This window comes from Gymnoscopelus braueri (assembly GCF_963280865.1).
Source record: "Gymnoscopelus braueri genome assembly, chromosome: 19".
Classification (NCBI taxonomy): domain Eukaryota; kingdom Metazoa; phylum Chordata; class Actinopteri; order Myctophiformes; family Myctophidae; genus Gymnoscopelus; species Gymnoscopelus braueri.
Genome location: NC_137621.1, coordinates 29,003,648 through 29,021,802, shown reverse-complemented (window position 1 = coordinate 29,021,802; position 18,155 = coordinate 29,003,648). Strand labels below are relative to the sequence as shown.

The 18,155-nt window shown below is 42.5% G+C and overlaps 1 protein-coding gene across 1 annotated transcript in view; it reads right to left on the bottom strand.

Moving 5' to 3' along the window:
• fndc3ba (fibronectin type III domain containing 3Ba) overlaps positions 1-18,155 on the bottom strand; it is a 164,587-nt gene that overhangs the window by 109,250 nt on the left and 37,182 nt on the right. Inside the window, exon 3 of the mRNA XM_080414878.1 lies at positions 14,573-14,648. Coding sequence (XP_080271004.1) covers positions 14,573-14,648 — 76 coding nt within the window. The remainder of the gene's footprint in view (positions 1-14,572; positions 14,649-18,155) is intronic.

Genomic DNA, 18,155 nt, shown 5'->3' with positions numbered 1-18,155 from the left:
AATATGTTGTTCCAGGGACCCCCAGAAGCAAAGATTTGAGTTACAAATGTTTGCTTTAAAAATATATATATTCAAAGATTTGCACAAATGTTCACGATTTTTCAAAAATAGCAGATCTTCAAGCTCGTAGCGCGGCACTCCTACGAGCTTGTAGATCTGCTATTTTTGAATAGCCAAAGTGTAAAATAAAGCTTTTTAGCTCAAATCTAAAAATGACACAGATGAGTTCCAGGTCTTAATGAAGCTGCTATGCAGACTTTTTCTTTTGTTGCAGCACACTCTGCAGACTGCAGATGAACAGTTACAATATAAAGATAATAATACTACTGGATATAATAAAAAATAAGAACTATGCATGCATACATGCTGAAAATATAAACAAAGAGGAGCGCATAGCACACATACATGCATGTACACACACACACACACACACACACACACACACACACACTCACACACACACGCACGCACGCAAAACCCAGACGTTGATGACTCATCTGTATCCATTCTCTAATCATCTCAACATAGATAGAGAGAGAGAGAGAGAGAAAGTGTAACAGCTGTTGGTGTGTAAACAGACCGCCAGAGTCTAAAATCATTTCCTGCTCTTCTCTCACTCTCTCATCTCTCTCTTCTCTCTTTTTCCTCACTCTACCGTTCATTCCCTAAGACTCAACAGATTGTGAAACCTTGACCACTAAACGAGTGGCACCGTTTAAACTCCTTTGTTTTTCCCGTGAACAAGTTCAACATGCACCCGTCTTTCCAGTCACATCGCCCCCAACACCCCCCCCCCCCCCCCAACCCCCAAACACTCCACCGACTCTCTCCCCTTCCTCCCCTCTTCCTTTCCTCCCCCCCTCCCTCCATTTCTCCACATGTTAATGTGGGGGCATTCCTGGTGGTTGAGTCACAGTCTGAACAGCACGGTGCTTAGTGTCCACCGCAGAGCAGAGAAAGTAGTGTGTGTGTGTGTGTGTGTGTGTGTGTGCTGTGTGTGTGTGTGTGGTGTGTGTGTATGTGTGTGTGTGTGTCGTGTGTGTGTGTTGTGTGTACGTACGTGTGTATACGTGCATGTGATGTGTGCGTGTGTGTGGTGTGAGTACATGTGTGTGCGTGTGTGTGCGAGTCTCACGAGAAGAGAAGATAGAAGAGAAGAGAAGAGAAAGAAGAGAAGAGAAGAGAAGAGAAGAGAGAGAGAAGAGAAGAGAAGAGAAGAGAAGAGAAGAGAAGAGAAGAGAAAGAGAAGAGAGAGAGAAGAGAGAAATGTGTGTGTGTGTGTGGTGGGTGTGGTGTGGGTGTGGGGGGGGGGGGTGGCTTGTGAATGTCAGTGGAAAGAAAGAAGGAAGGCAAGACTGGAAGTCCTAGATTAGCAGGGACTTTCCCCCCCTCTCCCACTCTAAATTCCACTCTGTGTGTGTGTGTGTGTGTGTGTGTGTGGTGTGTGGTGTGTGTGTGTGTGGTGTTGTGTGTGTGTGGTGTTGTGTGGTGTGTCTCTCTCTCAGGGCTGTCGGCTGATCAGACAAGTAAGGATGCAGAGAAGGGGGGTTGAGTGCAGAGAGAGAGGGGATGTATGTAGGTCAAAGTAACTTCTCCTTTTGACCTGCCATACACATACACACACCTTCATTTGTTACCAGCCTCTCCACTCATCCCTCGACCTCCCTGTCGTTTTTATTCTAGCCCAGGGAATACGCTCTTGTGGATATATCCACCTCTGCAGACAGACATCTTCACCTTTTTCTCTCCACACACTGTCCATCCATGGGAAATAGATAAGGCATTGCTACATGTGACTGTATGCAAAATACCACCATGCATGCACGTGCACCTTTCTCTCTCTGTTGCTCTCTTTCTCTCGTCTTTTTTTCTATCCGTCTATGCCTGTCCTCTCTCTCTCTCTCTCTCTCTCTCCTCTCTCGCTCTCTGTCCACACCAGCTCTTTTCTGACCAAGTAGAGAATTATATAAAATATTGACCATGCAGGTCTTTCAACTAAATCAGATGGTTTTCAACCTTTTTTCATGCCAAGGACCCCTAAAATTGTTATACATTTGGCCTCGCGGACCACCATTTGAAAATGTTTTGTGCCAGGGACCGCCAGAAAAGCAAAAGATATCAGTTAAGTTTTGCTTTTAAAAAAACATAAATATTCAAAGATATGCACACTTTTTCAAGGTTTTTCAAAAATAGCAGATCTAACAAGCTCATAGGTGCCGCGCTATGAGCTTGTATATCTGCTATTTTTGAATAGCCCAAAGCTAAGCGGTTAAAATGATTCAGTGGCGCTATGTTAACTAATTTCGCTGGGGGACCCCCTGGTACTCCCCTCAAGGACCACTGGTGGTCCCCGGACCACCGGGTTGAGAATCACTGAACTAAATGCATTGATGTTTGCGCAGCAAAGCTAACCTAGCTCTCCACGGCATCGGACAGACGGTACATGCTATGCTATCTCAATGCTCAACATAGCTCAAAGACACATCCTACTCTAATGGGGAAAGAAAACTATAATTATTGTGTGCTCGCTGCAGCAAGCAGCAGCAGAGCACATGTAGACATATAGATGTCCTCACTATTTATTTGTTATTCTCCCCAAAACTTTGGCAGCTAACTACTCCTACATACTTACACCTAGAAACACCATTCAAACGTTAACATGTTCAGCTTACTGTGGAATCATGCGCGTGTGTACATGCATCTTTGAAATGTTTTGTCGTTTTAGAAATATTTCACTTTAAAAGTTCAAAGAATTATGATGGAAGTCAATGAAGATTTTGGTACATCACAGCTCCAATAATTTGCAGTTTTCGAAATATTTAACTTAAAGCACCTAATGCATTTCCAATGGGGTTTTGCTAGTGGAGAGAGAGAAAGGACACAGGATGAATGACCCATGTTTTCGTAAAGTCACTGTGGCCCTACATTTTTACACTACAGATATTTGTTTTAAATCACAAACTTTGCACGGGTCTGCTCTCCAATTTAATCCAAAGATCTAAGCTGTGTGATGTATTTTGCGTTAAGACCATTAATATTAACCCATGTCCCTCTACACCAGCGCTACTCAACCCGCGGCCCCAACGCAGCGTCTCTTTTCTTATAACAATAACAATGTGTAGTGTGTTACAAAATCGAAAAATCCATAATAGGACAGACATTTTTAGCTTGCGGCCCTTGGACTTTTGGTATTTTTCTGAGTGGCCCCTGAGCCATCTTAAGTTGAGTAGCCCTGCTCTACACTGTAGAAATGAGTGCAAAGAAGCCCCCCCCCCCCCCCCCCACACACACACACACACACACACACACTCACAAACACACACACAAACACACACACACACACACACCCCACACACTGAGCAGGGGCGTAACTGATGACAATTAGGAGAATGGAAACAGCTGATCAACCCGAGCCAAGTCTACACACTCACAGACAACACAGTTAGAGATACCAAGTCAAACAGAGCACTGCCTGGGACCTTGACTGAATTTGGTTGAAGCGAGCACATTGTTTCTTCAGGAACAAAATGTTCTGGTCATCATCATTACTATTATTGTCAGTTAGATTGTGTTTGCTGGACCCCCTGGTACAACCCTCAAGCACTCCCGGGGGTCACTGGACCCCATGCTGAGAACTGCTGGTCCAGCACACATGACTGGAAAGACAATAAGGCCTTACTACCTCATAGTGAATAAGACATGTGCTGTCAATAGTGCCGATAGATCCCATAACAACCACCTCCAGGTTACTAAAAGGCAGTAGGGCCTGCTAAGAACATCAAATTAAAGCCTTTTCTGAGAAACATGTATTTGTATGGTCTCTCTCCCCCCCATGGCTTGTTTAGGGCCATCTGGCTTGGTGTAAACACAGGCCAGGCGAGACTTTCCACCATATTTCTCTCAACCGGCCATTTCCATTAACATCAAAGGGTCCCAACGGTGGAGAAGTGAGCCCGGCAGAGGAGGGATCAGAGATGGAGAACCACAGAGCCTGAGGTAACGCCCCAGAGAAAGGAATAGTATTATTATTATCAGTCATCAGAGCTTACCTAATGGCAAAGGGCCAATAAGACAACGACAACGTGTGTGCGCGCACGAGAGAGAGAGAGAGAGCATAGAGAGACATAGGGAGGGACAGTAGGGCGATAGCCTACAGACAGACACAGAATGAAAGAGGGAATGGAGAGAGAGAGAGATGGCTCACATCTGCCAATAAGAGATGAAAGAGACCTTGACATGATGCACGCTCAGCTCTGACCAGATGACTGACACACACACACACACACACACACACACACACACACACACACACACACACACACACACACACAGCTGGTGCAGACCATATCACTGAGACCAGAGGGGCGATGTCAGCCCCAACCATTTCAAATGGCCTATAGAACTGAAACTGCAATTGAGCATTTGATGACATCTCCCATAGTGTACTGTAACTGCCGGTCGCTGAATGCTGGAGGATGGCCTCCAATGAGTCCATCATCATCGAATCACACTTTTGACTCAAACGCAGAGGCTGGGCTATAGCAGCAGAGTTACAACCTCACGCTGCATACACACACAATCGCATCCAAACCACATATTTTTACATCGGTGGTGAACCAATATATAGCCTGACACTCAGCCTGAATTTTCATTTCGTTTCACTCCATTATTCAGTCTGAAAGCCCTCTCAGTGCAGATGTTTTCTGAGGTGGGGGCGTGGCCAAAGTTGGGACTCTTTGGCGATTGGTTCATACTGGATTATCCCGATCCCGATTCGTCGTACAGATTTTCAACCGAGAAACCCCCGCCTTCGACACCGTCACCAGACCCTGAATGCGAGGCAAGCAATTCAGGGGGTGGAGCCAGGCCGGAACCATATACAGTATAAACATCTATTTTGTGCCGTTGCTCGCCGCTCATGATGCTTGCCGTGTCAAATCTTACACACTCTTAGCACACGAGACACAAGACTTTTGGCATACAGACCCACATGTAGCCCTAGTGGGATGGGTCGATGCGCTGTCAGTCTCCCTCCCGGTGCTAATCAATGTGGAGCACTGCGAGTGTTGGACTGCTTTCCTTTTAACCCATTAAAGACCTGAGGCGATTCTTTAAAAAAAATCAAAATCCTAACAGTTTTTGGAGAAAAAAAAAATCATTTTTTTCCCCCCCTAGATTTTTCAAAAATAGCAGATCTACAAGCTCGTAGCGCGGCACTCGGTGCCGCGCTATGAGCTTGTGTATCTGCTATTTTTGAATAGCCAAAGAAATCTAAAGTGACACAGATGCGTTCCGGGTCTTAACGGGTCTAAAATGATGTAGGCCTCTACGTACTGTAAGGTAAGGTGGTAGGCAAGTGGGGGTGGCCATAGCTGAATGGGTAGAGAGGCCGTCTGGAGAATCAGAAGGTCCCCGTTTTGTCCCCGGATACCCAGTCTATGTTTTTGAAGTGTCCCTGAGCAAGACGCTTAAACCCCCAACTGCTGTTTTGATGGTGCCCATTACTCCCATTAGGATGGGGAAAATACAGCAGCCAAATGTAATGTACAGTACGTGCAAATGTACAGAGACAAAAACAAATACCCAAAAAAGAGTGGGGGGACTAAATGTTATTAAAATGATTAAGTAGTTGTGATCTGCAAGTGTATGTATGCTTGTGTTCATGAAAATAAGTGGTGGAAAAAGTACTCAAATTTTTTTACTTAAGTAAAAGTATCAATACTACAATATAGAAGTACTCTGTTACAAGTAAAAGTCCAGAATTAAAAAAATACTTGAGTAAAAGTACCAAAAGTAAAAGTACTAAAATGTTTGAAAATAGCAGATCTACAAGCTCACAACGCGTCGCATCGCGACGCGTTGTGAGCTTGTAGATCGGCTATTTTCAAATAGCCTAGGTATAAAATAGGGCTAAAGTAGTTCATGTATGTTTCATAATATCATAATTTATATCTGAAATGTAACTAGTAACTAAAGTTTTCAAATAATTGTAGTGGAGTAAAAGTACAATATTTGCCTCTGAGATGTAGTGGAGTAGCAGTAAAAGTACTGAAATGGGAAATACTCCAGTAAAGTAAAAAATTCCTCAAAATTGTACTTAAGTACAGTACTTGAGTAAATGTACTTTACACCACTGATGAAAATAAGGAAGATGGAGTCAGTTGTTTCATCAGCCAAAATATAGATAAAACCAAAGAGTTGTTTGATAACATCTAAACCTGTACAACTGTTTACTGAACAAACAAATCCTGATAACCCATTTTGAAATAGACTTCTCGTGTGTTTCCAATTGTTGACACACGAACACAGTCACACTCACGAGCGCACAACCTCCTTTTTAGACCATGAGCCAGACAAGATTTCACTATCGAAAGAGTGGGCAAAACCATACCTATATTAAATCGTTTATAGGGTCAATTTAAGTAAATAAATATATGATAACCTTTCCACAGGAGCAGCTTTTTCATATCTATCACACATTTCGTTATTTTCCCCATACGTAAATGACAGGTGAAAAAATTACAAAATTAAAAAAATTGTTATCATAATGAAACTTCCCCAGTTGATTACTTACATGAAGACAATGATTTATCGTATTACAAGTTTTCTGAAATTGTATATGTAAATGTGCAAATTAGGCATTAGGAAAATATGCCCGAATTTGCATAACTTTTCAGAATCAACATTGGAACATTGGACAAAGCCAGAGTCAACATTCTTATTTCATTTTGTTAAGATGTTGGAGTCAAAGGTTTTTAACGAGGGAATATTCAATATCTGGCTCAATTTTGGGGCTCTGGCTCATGGACTAAATGCCTAATTTGCATATTTAAATATACAATTTCAGAAAACTTGTAATACGATAAATCATTGTCTTCATGGAAGTAATCAACTGGGGAAGTATAATATAATATATAATAACAAAATGTGTGATAAATATGAAAAAGCTGCTCCTGAGTAAAGGTTATCATATATTTATTTACTTATATTGACCCTATAAACAATTTAATATAGGTATGGTTTTGCCCACTCTTTCGATAATCATTGCTCAATTTTGGGGCTCTGGCTCATGGACTATTTCTAACATCAACACTTTGTATGGAACATTTCAAAACAATCTGAGGCCCAAACTGACTACATCGTTCCTCTCGACCAATACAAAATCACCACCAAAAAGTGACCAGTTAACAGTTATTGCCATGAGTAACAGAGGTGACCGTTCACATTCAATCGCCAGAATATGCCACCAATAACAGAAGTGGCCGGTGACATTCATCACCACCAGTGGCAGTAACAGAGATGACCAGTGACATTCTTGACCCATTAAACCCATTGATACCTGGAACGCATCTGTGTCACTTTAGATGTCTTTGGCTATTCAAAAATAGCAGATATACAAGCTCATAGCGCGGCACTCGGTGCCGCGCTATGAGCTTGTAGATCTGCTATTTTTTGAAAAATCTTTATTTATTTTTTATTTATTTTTTCAAAAAACTGTTAGGATTTAGATTTTTTTAAAGAATCGCCTCAGGTCTTAAAGGGTTAAGACCTGAGGCCGATTCTACAAAATGTCTTCTAAATCTTAACTGTTTTTTGAAAAAAAAAACTATGTTACTATGTCAGTGGTTCTCAAACTTTTTCATGACAAGGACCTCAAAAATCTATATGTATTTGGGCCACGGACCCCCATCTCAAAATATTTTGTTCCAGGGACCCCCCAGAAGCAAACATTTGAGTTACAAATGTTCGCTTTAAAAAAAATACATATTCATAGATTTGCACAAATGTTCACTATTTCTCAAAAATAGCAGATGAGCTTGTATATCTGCTATTTTGGAATAGCCAAGGTGTAAAATTATGCTTTTTTTTTTTAGCTCAAATTAAAAAAATGACACAGGTGCTTCTCCCGGTCTTAAAGGGTTAAGATTCATTAACACCAGTAACAGGGGTGACGGTAACATTCATCACCACCAGCAACGGAGGCGTTTGTCCGACCACTACACTGTGGGCCAGGGGGGCAGGCAGGCAGGCGGGGCTTGGACAATGTGATGTCACATCCTCCCTGGTGAGGCACAGCTTCCTGTCCGTTACCCCATGGCCTCATCATCCCTCATAACACACCAACAAAGAGCAAACAACACAGCGAAAAACCACCACCTCGTAAAACACACACACACACACACACACACACACACACACACACACACCCCCACACACACACATTCCAGAGCAGGGTGCTCTCACACCCTCTAGAGTCTTGTCCTTTGATGTGAGTGTGGGAAAGCTCAGGGGAATGGTCTTGGGGGAGCGAGGGGGGGGGGGGGGCAGAAAAAGAGAGAAATCTCCACCTCTATTTCTGCCCCCCCTGCATAGGGAGAGAGGGGGAAATGAGGGCAGGGTGGTGAGTATGGAGGTATGTGTGTGTGTGGGGGGGGGGGGGGGGGTACACACTGGCAACAGGGTGAGAGGGAGAGAGACATAGATTGGGGGGGGGCAGAGGAAGGGAGGGAGAGAGAGAAAGGAGGAGGAGGTGGAGGGTTATTTGGAGCAGACCTCCGGAGCACTGAGAGGTTGGTCTGTCTAAACAGGACGGGCACGCACATACATACGCGCACACACACACACACACACCTAATTAGCAGACTGATAGAGAATAGGCCTTTAGGCCTTTATGTTGACTCAAGGCCATAGCCCGGGAACCACCGGCCACAATGTTCAACAAGATCCTAGTTCCCTTCACTGTAACTATAATACACATACAATGACAGAGAGAGAGAGCAAGAGAAAGAGAGAGAGAGATATAGAGAGAGATAATGTAATTCAATTACATTTGAAAAAATTGCTGCTACTTGTCGCAAAGGTTTTATACCGAGTGAATGCAAAACATTGAAATACTGCTGTCAACTTTCAAAAGTTTATAACCAAGCTAACCTTTCCTATATGGATGTGTAACTATTTCTGACATTTTTTTTTATAGTTTACGGTAGTCTTCCCTCAAAGTTGCAATGTAACACAGCTCTGACTGTTACCACTTTTATTTTATTTCCTATTTATATTCAATACTTATTTGTACATACATTGTTTTGTTTTGATTGCTTTGTTCCACTTTTGCTTTGGCAATGTAAAAGTATGTTTCCTCATGCCGATAAAGCTCCTTTGAATTGAATTGAATTGAATTGAATTGAATTGAATTGATTTGATAAGGCCCCTATACACATCAAACCTGACTGCCAGGGAGCACTCCAGGGAATCGGAGCGCAGCGAGCCCAGTACGGGATGGCAAGTAGAGGAGCGCGGGCGGCATGTGGATGTTACGTATTTCTGTGTTGCCAAAAGCTTTATCGGGCGGTCACACAGTCAGACAGGTAATATCGTCTACATACAGTGGTGGAAAGTAACTAAGTACATTTACTTAAGTACAATGTTGAGGTATTTGTACTTTACTTGAGTATTTTCCAATTTCCAATACTTTTACTTCTACTCCACTACATCTCGGATCCAAATATTGTACTTTTACTCCACTACTACTCCACTATTTGAACACTTTAGTTACTAGTTACTTTGCAGATATACGTTATAAAACATACATTAACCACTTTATCCATATTTTATACCTAGGCTATTTGAAAATAGCCGATCTACAAGCCGATCTACAAGCTTGTAGATCTGCTATTTTCAAACATTCTAGTACTTTTACTTTTGGTACTTTAAGTACATTTTGATACCAATACCTTTGTACTTTTACTCAAGTAAATTTTGAATTCCGGACTTTTACTTGTAACAGAGTACTTTTACATTGCAGTATTGATACTTTTACTTAAGTAAAACAGTTGAGTACTTTTTCCACCACTGTCTACATAGTGTAGACGACCAGAACACATACCAACACGCCACCCAGAGATGAAAGACTGCGTATCTCTCCAACGTTAACAATTAAAGGTAGGGTAAGTGATATTTTTGGGTTAAAACAAAAAGTATTTTGTTAAAAGGTTAAAGCACTATATTCTGATAGTAATCATTGCTATAGAGTGTTTGTTCAGTAACAGGAGTCTCCCCATCTCTCCAGCTCTTTAATAAACAGAAAATACATTTTCCGGTAGGTGTCAAAATCTCAGCCAATCAGGAGAAAGTACCCATTTTTAAGCTTCATTTTTAAAGTGTTCCAGTTCCAATTTTGTCTGCTCATTTCTTAGTATCATCACTTCCAATGTCACTTGTTTCATCTATATCCTGATTGAATTCTCTGTCCTGGTTGGATAAACTTGGAAATGAAACTGAAACGAAAATGCATTTTCTGTTTTATAAAGAGCTGGAGAGACAAGGAGACTCCTTTTACTGAACAAAAACTCTATAGCAATGAGTACTATCAGAATATAGAGCTATTTAACACTTATTTTAACCAAAGAAAATCACTTACCCTACCTTTAATGCACGATAATGGGACATGTAATGGGACTGACTGTGTACAAATTCAATGTAAACGTTAGTTTAACCTCATCAACCCTGGTGTCCTATTTTGATGTCAATGTAGATGGAAATGTACAAAGGCTTTCCAAAATTACAAAAACAGTGATTTACAAGCTCACAACGTGTCACACTGCGAGAGGGAGAGGTCTTTTCGCCATGTGACAGAGTTATACAACAAAGCATAACATAGGGCTTAAGTGGTCAACAGGGAAACAACAACAACAGAATTATAGTTGTTATTATTAGCCAAACCAAGGCTAAAGAGAAGTGCTAAACATCTAGCCAACCCACATATAATAGCCTCTTTGGTGCACCAGGTTAGTTTATAGGTAAAGAGAGCAACACATACGTCCTAGAGGAGAGGAGAGGAGAGGAGAGGAGAGGAGAGGAGAGGAGAGGAGAGGAGAGGAGAGGAGAGGAGGAAAAGAGCAATTAAGGGAAGGAATATATAGGGAGAGAGAGGAAGGACTGAGAGAGGGAAGGAAAGAGGAAGAGAGCGGTGGAAGGAGAGAAAGAAAAGAGAGAGAGAGAGAGAGAGAAGGCAGGAAGGGAGGGAGAAGTTCTGTATGAAAGAATCTCTCTAATGGCTGCTGTGCTGGCGTCTCTAGGCTGGTTCTGTCTTGGCTGTGTGTGTGTGTGTGTACATGTTTGCATGCACGCACCGCAGTGCAGCAGTTAAACAGAGGTTACTTTATATAAAAGCTGTATCCTGGCTGTGCCCTGAGGTCTCTGTAATCACACACACACACACACACACACACACACACACACACACACACACACACACACACACACACACACACACACACACACACACACACACACACACACACACACACACACACACACACACACACACACACACACACACAGTATAAATAAGCATACACACAAGCAAATACAAACACATGCACACACACATATTCTCTGTCTTACAGAGCACAGCTCGGTTTGCCCTCAAAACACGCTGCTGCCACACTCCACCTCTCATTACACCCGGTGACCTCCTCCCCAGAGAGAGAGAGAGAGGGAGAGAGGAGAGAGAGAGGGGGGGGGGTGAAAAAGAAAGAAATATAGAGAGACTGAGACAGAGAGACTGACAGAAACAAAGAAAACAGACAGACAGACAGACAGTGTTGTCTGTGTGTGGGCCCTCCTCACATTAATAATATGTGCATTCAAACATGACCCCCATCCCAGGCCACACCACCCAATTGACTGTCAACTGTGTTGAGAAACTAGCTCCACCAGTGAGCGGTAAACGCACATGCACAACACGAGCACACGCACAGTGCCTTTGGGACTAAATATTTGCACGCGCACACAGCCCCCTGTAAACTCTATCTGTCTGACTCAATACTGTGTGTCCGTCTTTCTGCCAATCAGCCCGTCTGGCTTTGAGGTCCCCATCCCCTCCAGTCTATCAATCCATTTAATCTAGCCATCCATCCGTCTGTCCAGTCAGTGATCGTACTGTCCATCTCTCTATCTGTCTGACATTGTCTGTGACTCTGAGCTCAGACGGTGGCGATCCTTCTGATTTCAGGGCCTAAATTGAATTACATGGCGGGCGGAGGAGGGGAGGTGTAATTAGCTACAATAACAGAGAATGGGGTTGAGGGGGGTGGGTGGGAAGAGGGGAGCCTCTCTCTCTCAATAGAGACCTTCACACGAGAGAGAGAGAGAGAGAGACATAGTGGGAAAAGGGAGGAAAGAAGATGAGAAAAAGAGGCGGGTGGCGAACAGACTGAGAGAGCCTGAGACAGACAGAGATTAAGAGGGAGAGGGGGAGAGAGAAAACAATGGCCTCCTTTCACAGAGCAGAGTTGGTAGATCAGTCTCTGCTGATGTCATCAAAGTGAGACAAGCATTCCCTGCACAAGAGTTGGAAGGGGGGGGGGGGGATTCCCCTGTTCAACGTCTACCTCGGCTCTCTCCATCTCAGAGTCTACGTTTCACAGCGTTTTCATTCGCTGGTATCAAGTCGCCAGTTAAGGGATTCTGTGGCTTCCCCGCTCTCCCCTGGTGGAAACCAAACCCCACTGTACTGTTTTCTACTATAGCGTTACGCCGTTGGTTCTCAAAGTGGTCACATCTGTATGTGTTAATTACTTAATTTAGCATCACAATAATTGTAACCACTTTAACCTTTCATACTTTGGCTATTCAAAAATAGCAGATCTACAAGCTCATAGCGCGCGCTATGAGCTTGTAGATCTGCTATTTTTGAAAATATTTGTTTGTGACTATTTGTGCAACTCTTTGAATATACTATTTTTTTAAAGCAAACATTTCACCCAAATCTTTACTTCTGGGGTGGTCCCTGGAACAAAATATTTTGACATGGGGGTCCACCGCCAAATATGCATAATCTTGGGGGACCTTGACATGAAACAGTTTGCGAACCACTGGCTTTTACAGCACAACGACCATTGCACAGCGAAATCCAGAGTGTTAACTCTCTCAGTGCCAGACCCCGAGTTATCCCGAGTTTTCGGGTTATACCCTCAGTGCCAGAACGAGAAATCCCGAGTTTTTTTTTTTTTTTTTTAAAGTGTTCAGAACCCAAGATATCATTATCTGAAGATTTGCAGCTCCATCCACTCTTTGTTTAACCTATAACTGAAAAAGGCTGTATCTTGCTTCCTAAGCACTTTATTTTTTCTTTGAAAAAACAAAAAAAAAAATCTGGCAAAGTTCGCAATAATTTTTTTTTTTATTGGCACTGAGAGAGTTAATTGAGATAAATTAACATGCAGGATTGTATCTACAGTATGTGTAGACAGGGAGAAAGGAAGACAATGAGAAAGATAGGAGGATGGATGAGGAACACACTTTTTCACAGAGACACATTCACACTCTGCTTCCCACCACCCACTGTTGTTCTATCTTGCCAACTCACCTATATTAAATCTTACAACATTCAGGCAGTGGTGGAAAGTAACCAAGTACATTTACTTAAGTACTGTACTGAAGTACAATTTTGAGGTATTTGTACTTTACTTGAGTATTTCCAATTTTCTGTACTTTTACTTCTACTCCACTACATCTCAGAGGCAAATATTGTACTTTTACTCCACTACAATTATTTGAAAAAAACGTCGAAAGCGGTGCGACGCGTTGTGAGCTTGTAGATCTGCTATTTTCAAACATTTTAGTACTTTTACTTTTGGTACGTTAAGTAAATTTTGATGCCAATACTTTGGTACTTTTACTCAAGTAAATTTTTTATTCCGGACTTTTACTTGTAACAGAGTATTTCTACATTGCAATATTGGTACTTTTACTTGAGTAAAAACATTTAGGTACTTTTTCTACCACTGCATTCAGGTTTGTGTGAGAGTGGGTGACGTCAGTAAAAAACCCTGACTCATGGAATCAAGTTCAGCAAAAGGGTCATGGAAGAAAAAAAAATCCCAATTCTCTGATCCACGGAGACTTCAAAATGAACCCATGCCATAATTTGCAACAGCCGTCAAATGAAAAAGCCCATTAATCCCCGTTGGTTAAATGGATGGCCCTTATATCATGAAACCACACGTCATCAATGTACTGTAGCTCAGACCAAAAAAAGGGTTGCGTAAAAAACTAAACAAAACGTCTAACAAACCTCTGAAACGGGCTCTCTGGCTTGTGGATCTATGCTGTATACGCAGTGGTTTTCAACCTTTTTCATGCCAAGGACCCCTAAATTTGATAGATATTTGGCCGCGGACACCCATCTGAAAATGTTTTGTGCCAGGGACCCCCAAAAGGCAAAGATTTGAGTTAAAAATGTTTAGAAATATATATATATACGTTCAAAGATATGCACACATTTTCAAGATTTTTCAAAAATAGCACATATCTGCAATTGTTGAATAGCCAAAGCTAAGTGGCTAAAATGATTGTGACGCTACATTAACTGGTACCGTCCCCCGTCCCCGCACCACTGGTTGAGAACCACTGCTGTATAGCAAAGCACGTATGACAATTAGAGCACACTAATAACTATCAGGACAAGGTCTCCCCCATAGCAGAACCCGGTGATGAGGTCATCAGAGAGCGCCGCCCCGGTGCGGGGCTCGTGTTAGAACGATGATGGGTAATAATGGTGCGGACTCACCCTGGATGCACTGCAGCGAGCCGTCCTCAGCCCGGATGGTAAACGTCTCCCCCGGGTTCACCTGCACCAATATCACCTAGACACACACACACACACACACACACACACAGAGAGAAATCAGACATGTCAGTAAACACAGGGGAAACACAGTAAAACTCTGGGGAGTGACGCGCAGCGAAGGTTGTCGAGAACGGGATTCGAACCCGCGACACGCTGTCAGGCTGCATTAGCAGCCTAGGGGCCCGGACGGCTGGCGTAAGCTGGCCAGAACAGATAAAATTAAGTAAAAACTTTTGACAAGATTCAGGGGAAATGCAATAATCTGCCACGCAAAACAGCACAATCACTCTAGTGCATGGGGTCTTCAACAGGGGGTCCGGGACCCCTAGGGGGTCCTCAGAGTTACTACAGGGGGTCCGCCAAATCTTTGTGTGATAGGATTTTTTATTTTCCTTAACCACTTGAACCCTATCATCCCTTTTCTGAGGAGAACTTCAGCCAAAAATAGCAGATCTACAAGCTCACAACGCCTCGCGCTGCGAGGCGTTGTGAGCTTGTAGATCGGCTATTTTTGGCAAAGAGGCACAGGTGTAGAGGGGAAAAAAGAGCCGAACACGTAGACAAAACATGTTGAATCTGAAACACAATTTTATACGATATAGAGGGGGTCCCTGCTTCATCTCTCTCTCAGCTAGGGGGTCCTTGGCGTGAAAACGTTGAAGACCCCTGCTCTAGTGAGATTCTAAGTCAAGTTTCAACAGGTTGCACATGATTCTCGGGTCGACCGGCCCGGTCCCACCGGAAATAGGGTGCAGTGCAGACGCACAGGTCAACGGGTTCACAGAGTTGGATGAGGTTTTGGGTACGATAATAGTTAAGATGCCATCCCTCAGATGGGGTAAAAGCTTCTCTCTCCAACAGCCTAAACACCACCCAGCCGGCAAAAACCCAGGGCAGAACGCACGCATGCACGCACACACACACACACACACTGAAACACAGATAACAACGCAGGCACATGCCAACATACCGCCATACACTACTACATATATAAGCATCTGGATAGAGTGAGTCTGCACCAATACTCTCCCTTAAAGGGGTAGTTCACCCCCAAAATAACTTTTTTTTCTATTGATTACTGACCATCTGGAGCCTTGAATTCATAGATATTTTTTTGTTTTTGTCACATTCCTAAGCCAATAATTTGATTATAATAAATGTTTCCCCATTGATTCCGGTAGGAGACACAAATGCATTTGTGTCTCCTACCGGAATCAATGGGGCTAAATTTATTATAATCAAATAATAAAGGAAGGAATGCGACAAAAACAAATAAATATCCATGAATTCAAGGCTCCATGGGGTGAGTAATCAATAGAAAAAAAGTTATTTGGGGGGTGAACTACCCCTTTAAGACATTATATGCTACGGTGGTGCATTTGCGCGCGCGCACACGTTTGTGTGTGTGTCCACATGCGCACGCATACATACGATCTTACCGTCATATTCTCCGCATAAAGATCGTTGAGCGGGTACACATGGCTGTAGACATGAAACAGGTGACCCTCCATCACACGCACGTACGCACACAGACATGTACACACACACACACACACACACGTGCCGCCTCACTCTACAGGTGTGCAGTTGTGAAATCCTCAAAGCCTGTGGTGTTCATCCTATATCGTCCATATGCTCTCCCATCTCAGCACCACCCTTCTCCTCTCCCTTACACACACACACACACACACACACACACTTTCTCTCCCTCACAGACACACACATACTTCCTGCTCCTGTCTGCTGCGGCGGCTGCTGTTGCTATGGGAACCAGTGCCTAGTACAGGGCAACCCACATTTCCTAAGGACTGAGAAAACCCCTTGTCACACACACACTCTCAAATAAAGCACTGTGGTGTCCAGCAATGTAAAACATTGTTGCTCAGGCCAGGTTAATGATGTGTTTAGTTATAAAGTAAGATAACACGCTGATGAAAACCTGTACGCTACCCTCCGTCTTTTCCAGTCACTTTCATATGCGAAGCAAACGTCGAAGCGAGTGTTCGTTTTGGTACATCGTCGCTCTGGCCAATCACAGATCGGATCGAACACACACACACACACACACACACACACACACACACACACACACACACACACACACACACACACACACACACACACACACACACACACACACACACACACACACACACACACACACACACACACACACACACACACACACACACACACACACACACACACACACACATAAAAAAAGGCACGTGTACACACGCACAGACAAATGCACACACCGTCCAGTCTATACAGTGGTGGACAAAGTATATACTTTAAAAAATACTCAAGTATTTCAAAAGTACAAATTACTAAGTCATTTTCAGAACTTTTCAGAACATTTCGGGTCTTTATTGAAATGTTCAGAAATAGTGAAAATAGTAACTATATTTGTAATAGGGCTCAAGTGGTTAAAGGTAGGGTAAGTGATTTGCAATTATTCAAATAATTGCAAAATGGGTCTATGTTCTGATAGTGCTCGTTACTATAGAGTGTCTTGTCCATATAAGGAGTCTCCCATGTCTCTCCAGCTCTTTATTGAACAGAAAATGCATTTTCAGTGCTCTCTCCTGATTGGCTTAAAGGTTTAATGACATTCACTTTTACACCACATTCAAAGTCTTTGTCCTGGTCCTTCAAAAGTGTACAAAAAGTTTTAAGTGAAAATTCCATTCCAGTGATCCATGGCAGGTGTTTTTCTCTCACATTTCTAAAGCCTTTTCAACTGCAATGAAAAAAGAAATCTTTGCCTGCGGGTGTCGCTGGTGAGGGATTTTGCCTGTCAATCATCGCCTCTGCTCCGCCCCCCCCAAAGGAAAGGATAGGGGAGGGGAGGGGTGAGGAGGAGAGTGGGCGGGATTATTCGACAGTGACCTCACTGTCGAAGGGCCAAGCTCAGATTACTTTTCAGCCTAATTATTCAGAAAACCCCAGACCACAGAAAATCCACTGAATGTTTTAAGTTCAGGTTTTTTGGGTGTAATTGAGGTCATAAAACCCCAAATAAAACATTGAAAATAAAAAAAGTGAAAATGAATGTCATGATACCTTTAAAATGTGTCACCTACCTGAAAATGTACTATATTCTGTTTACTAAAGAGCTGGAGAGACCCCTGTGACCGAACAAACGCTCTGTAGCAATGATTACTATCAGAATATAGTACTTTAACCTTTTTAACCAAAAATAAATAAATATATATATATATATATATATATATATATATATATATATATATATATATATATATATATATATATATATATATATATATATCACTTACCCTACCTTTTACCCTAATATTTTTTTGTAAGTTTCAAGAGTCTCAAGAGTCTAAAGTTATCAGCTTGCAAAATAACAAAAAGAAAAAACTAAATACTGCAAAAATTTACATAAGTTACAATACTCAAGTAAATGTACTTAGTTACTGTCCACCGCTGAATCTATATAATCATTGGTCTAGCTCTCGGACAGACTTCACAGTGGGAACCAAGCATTGAAACTGCA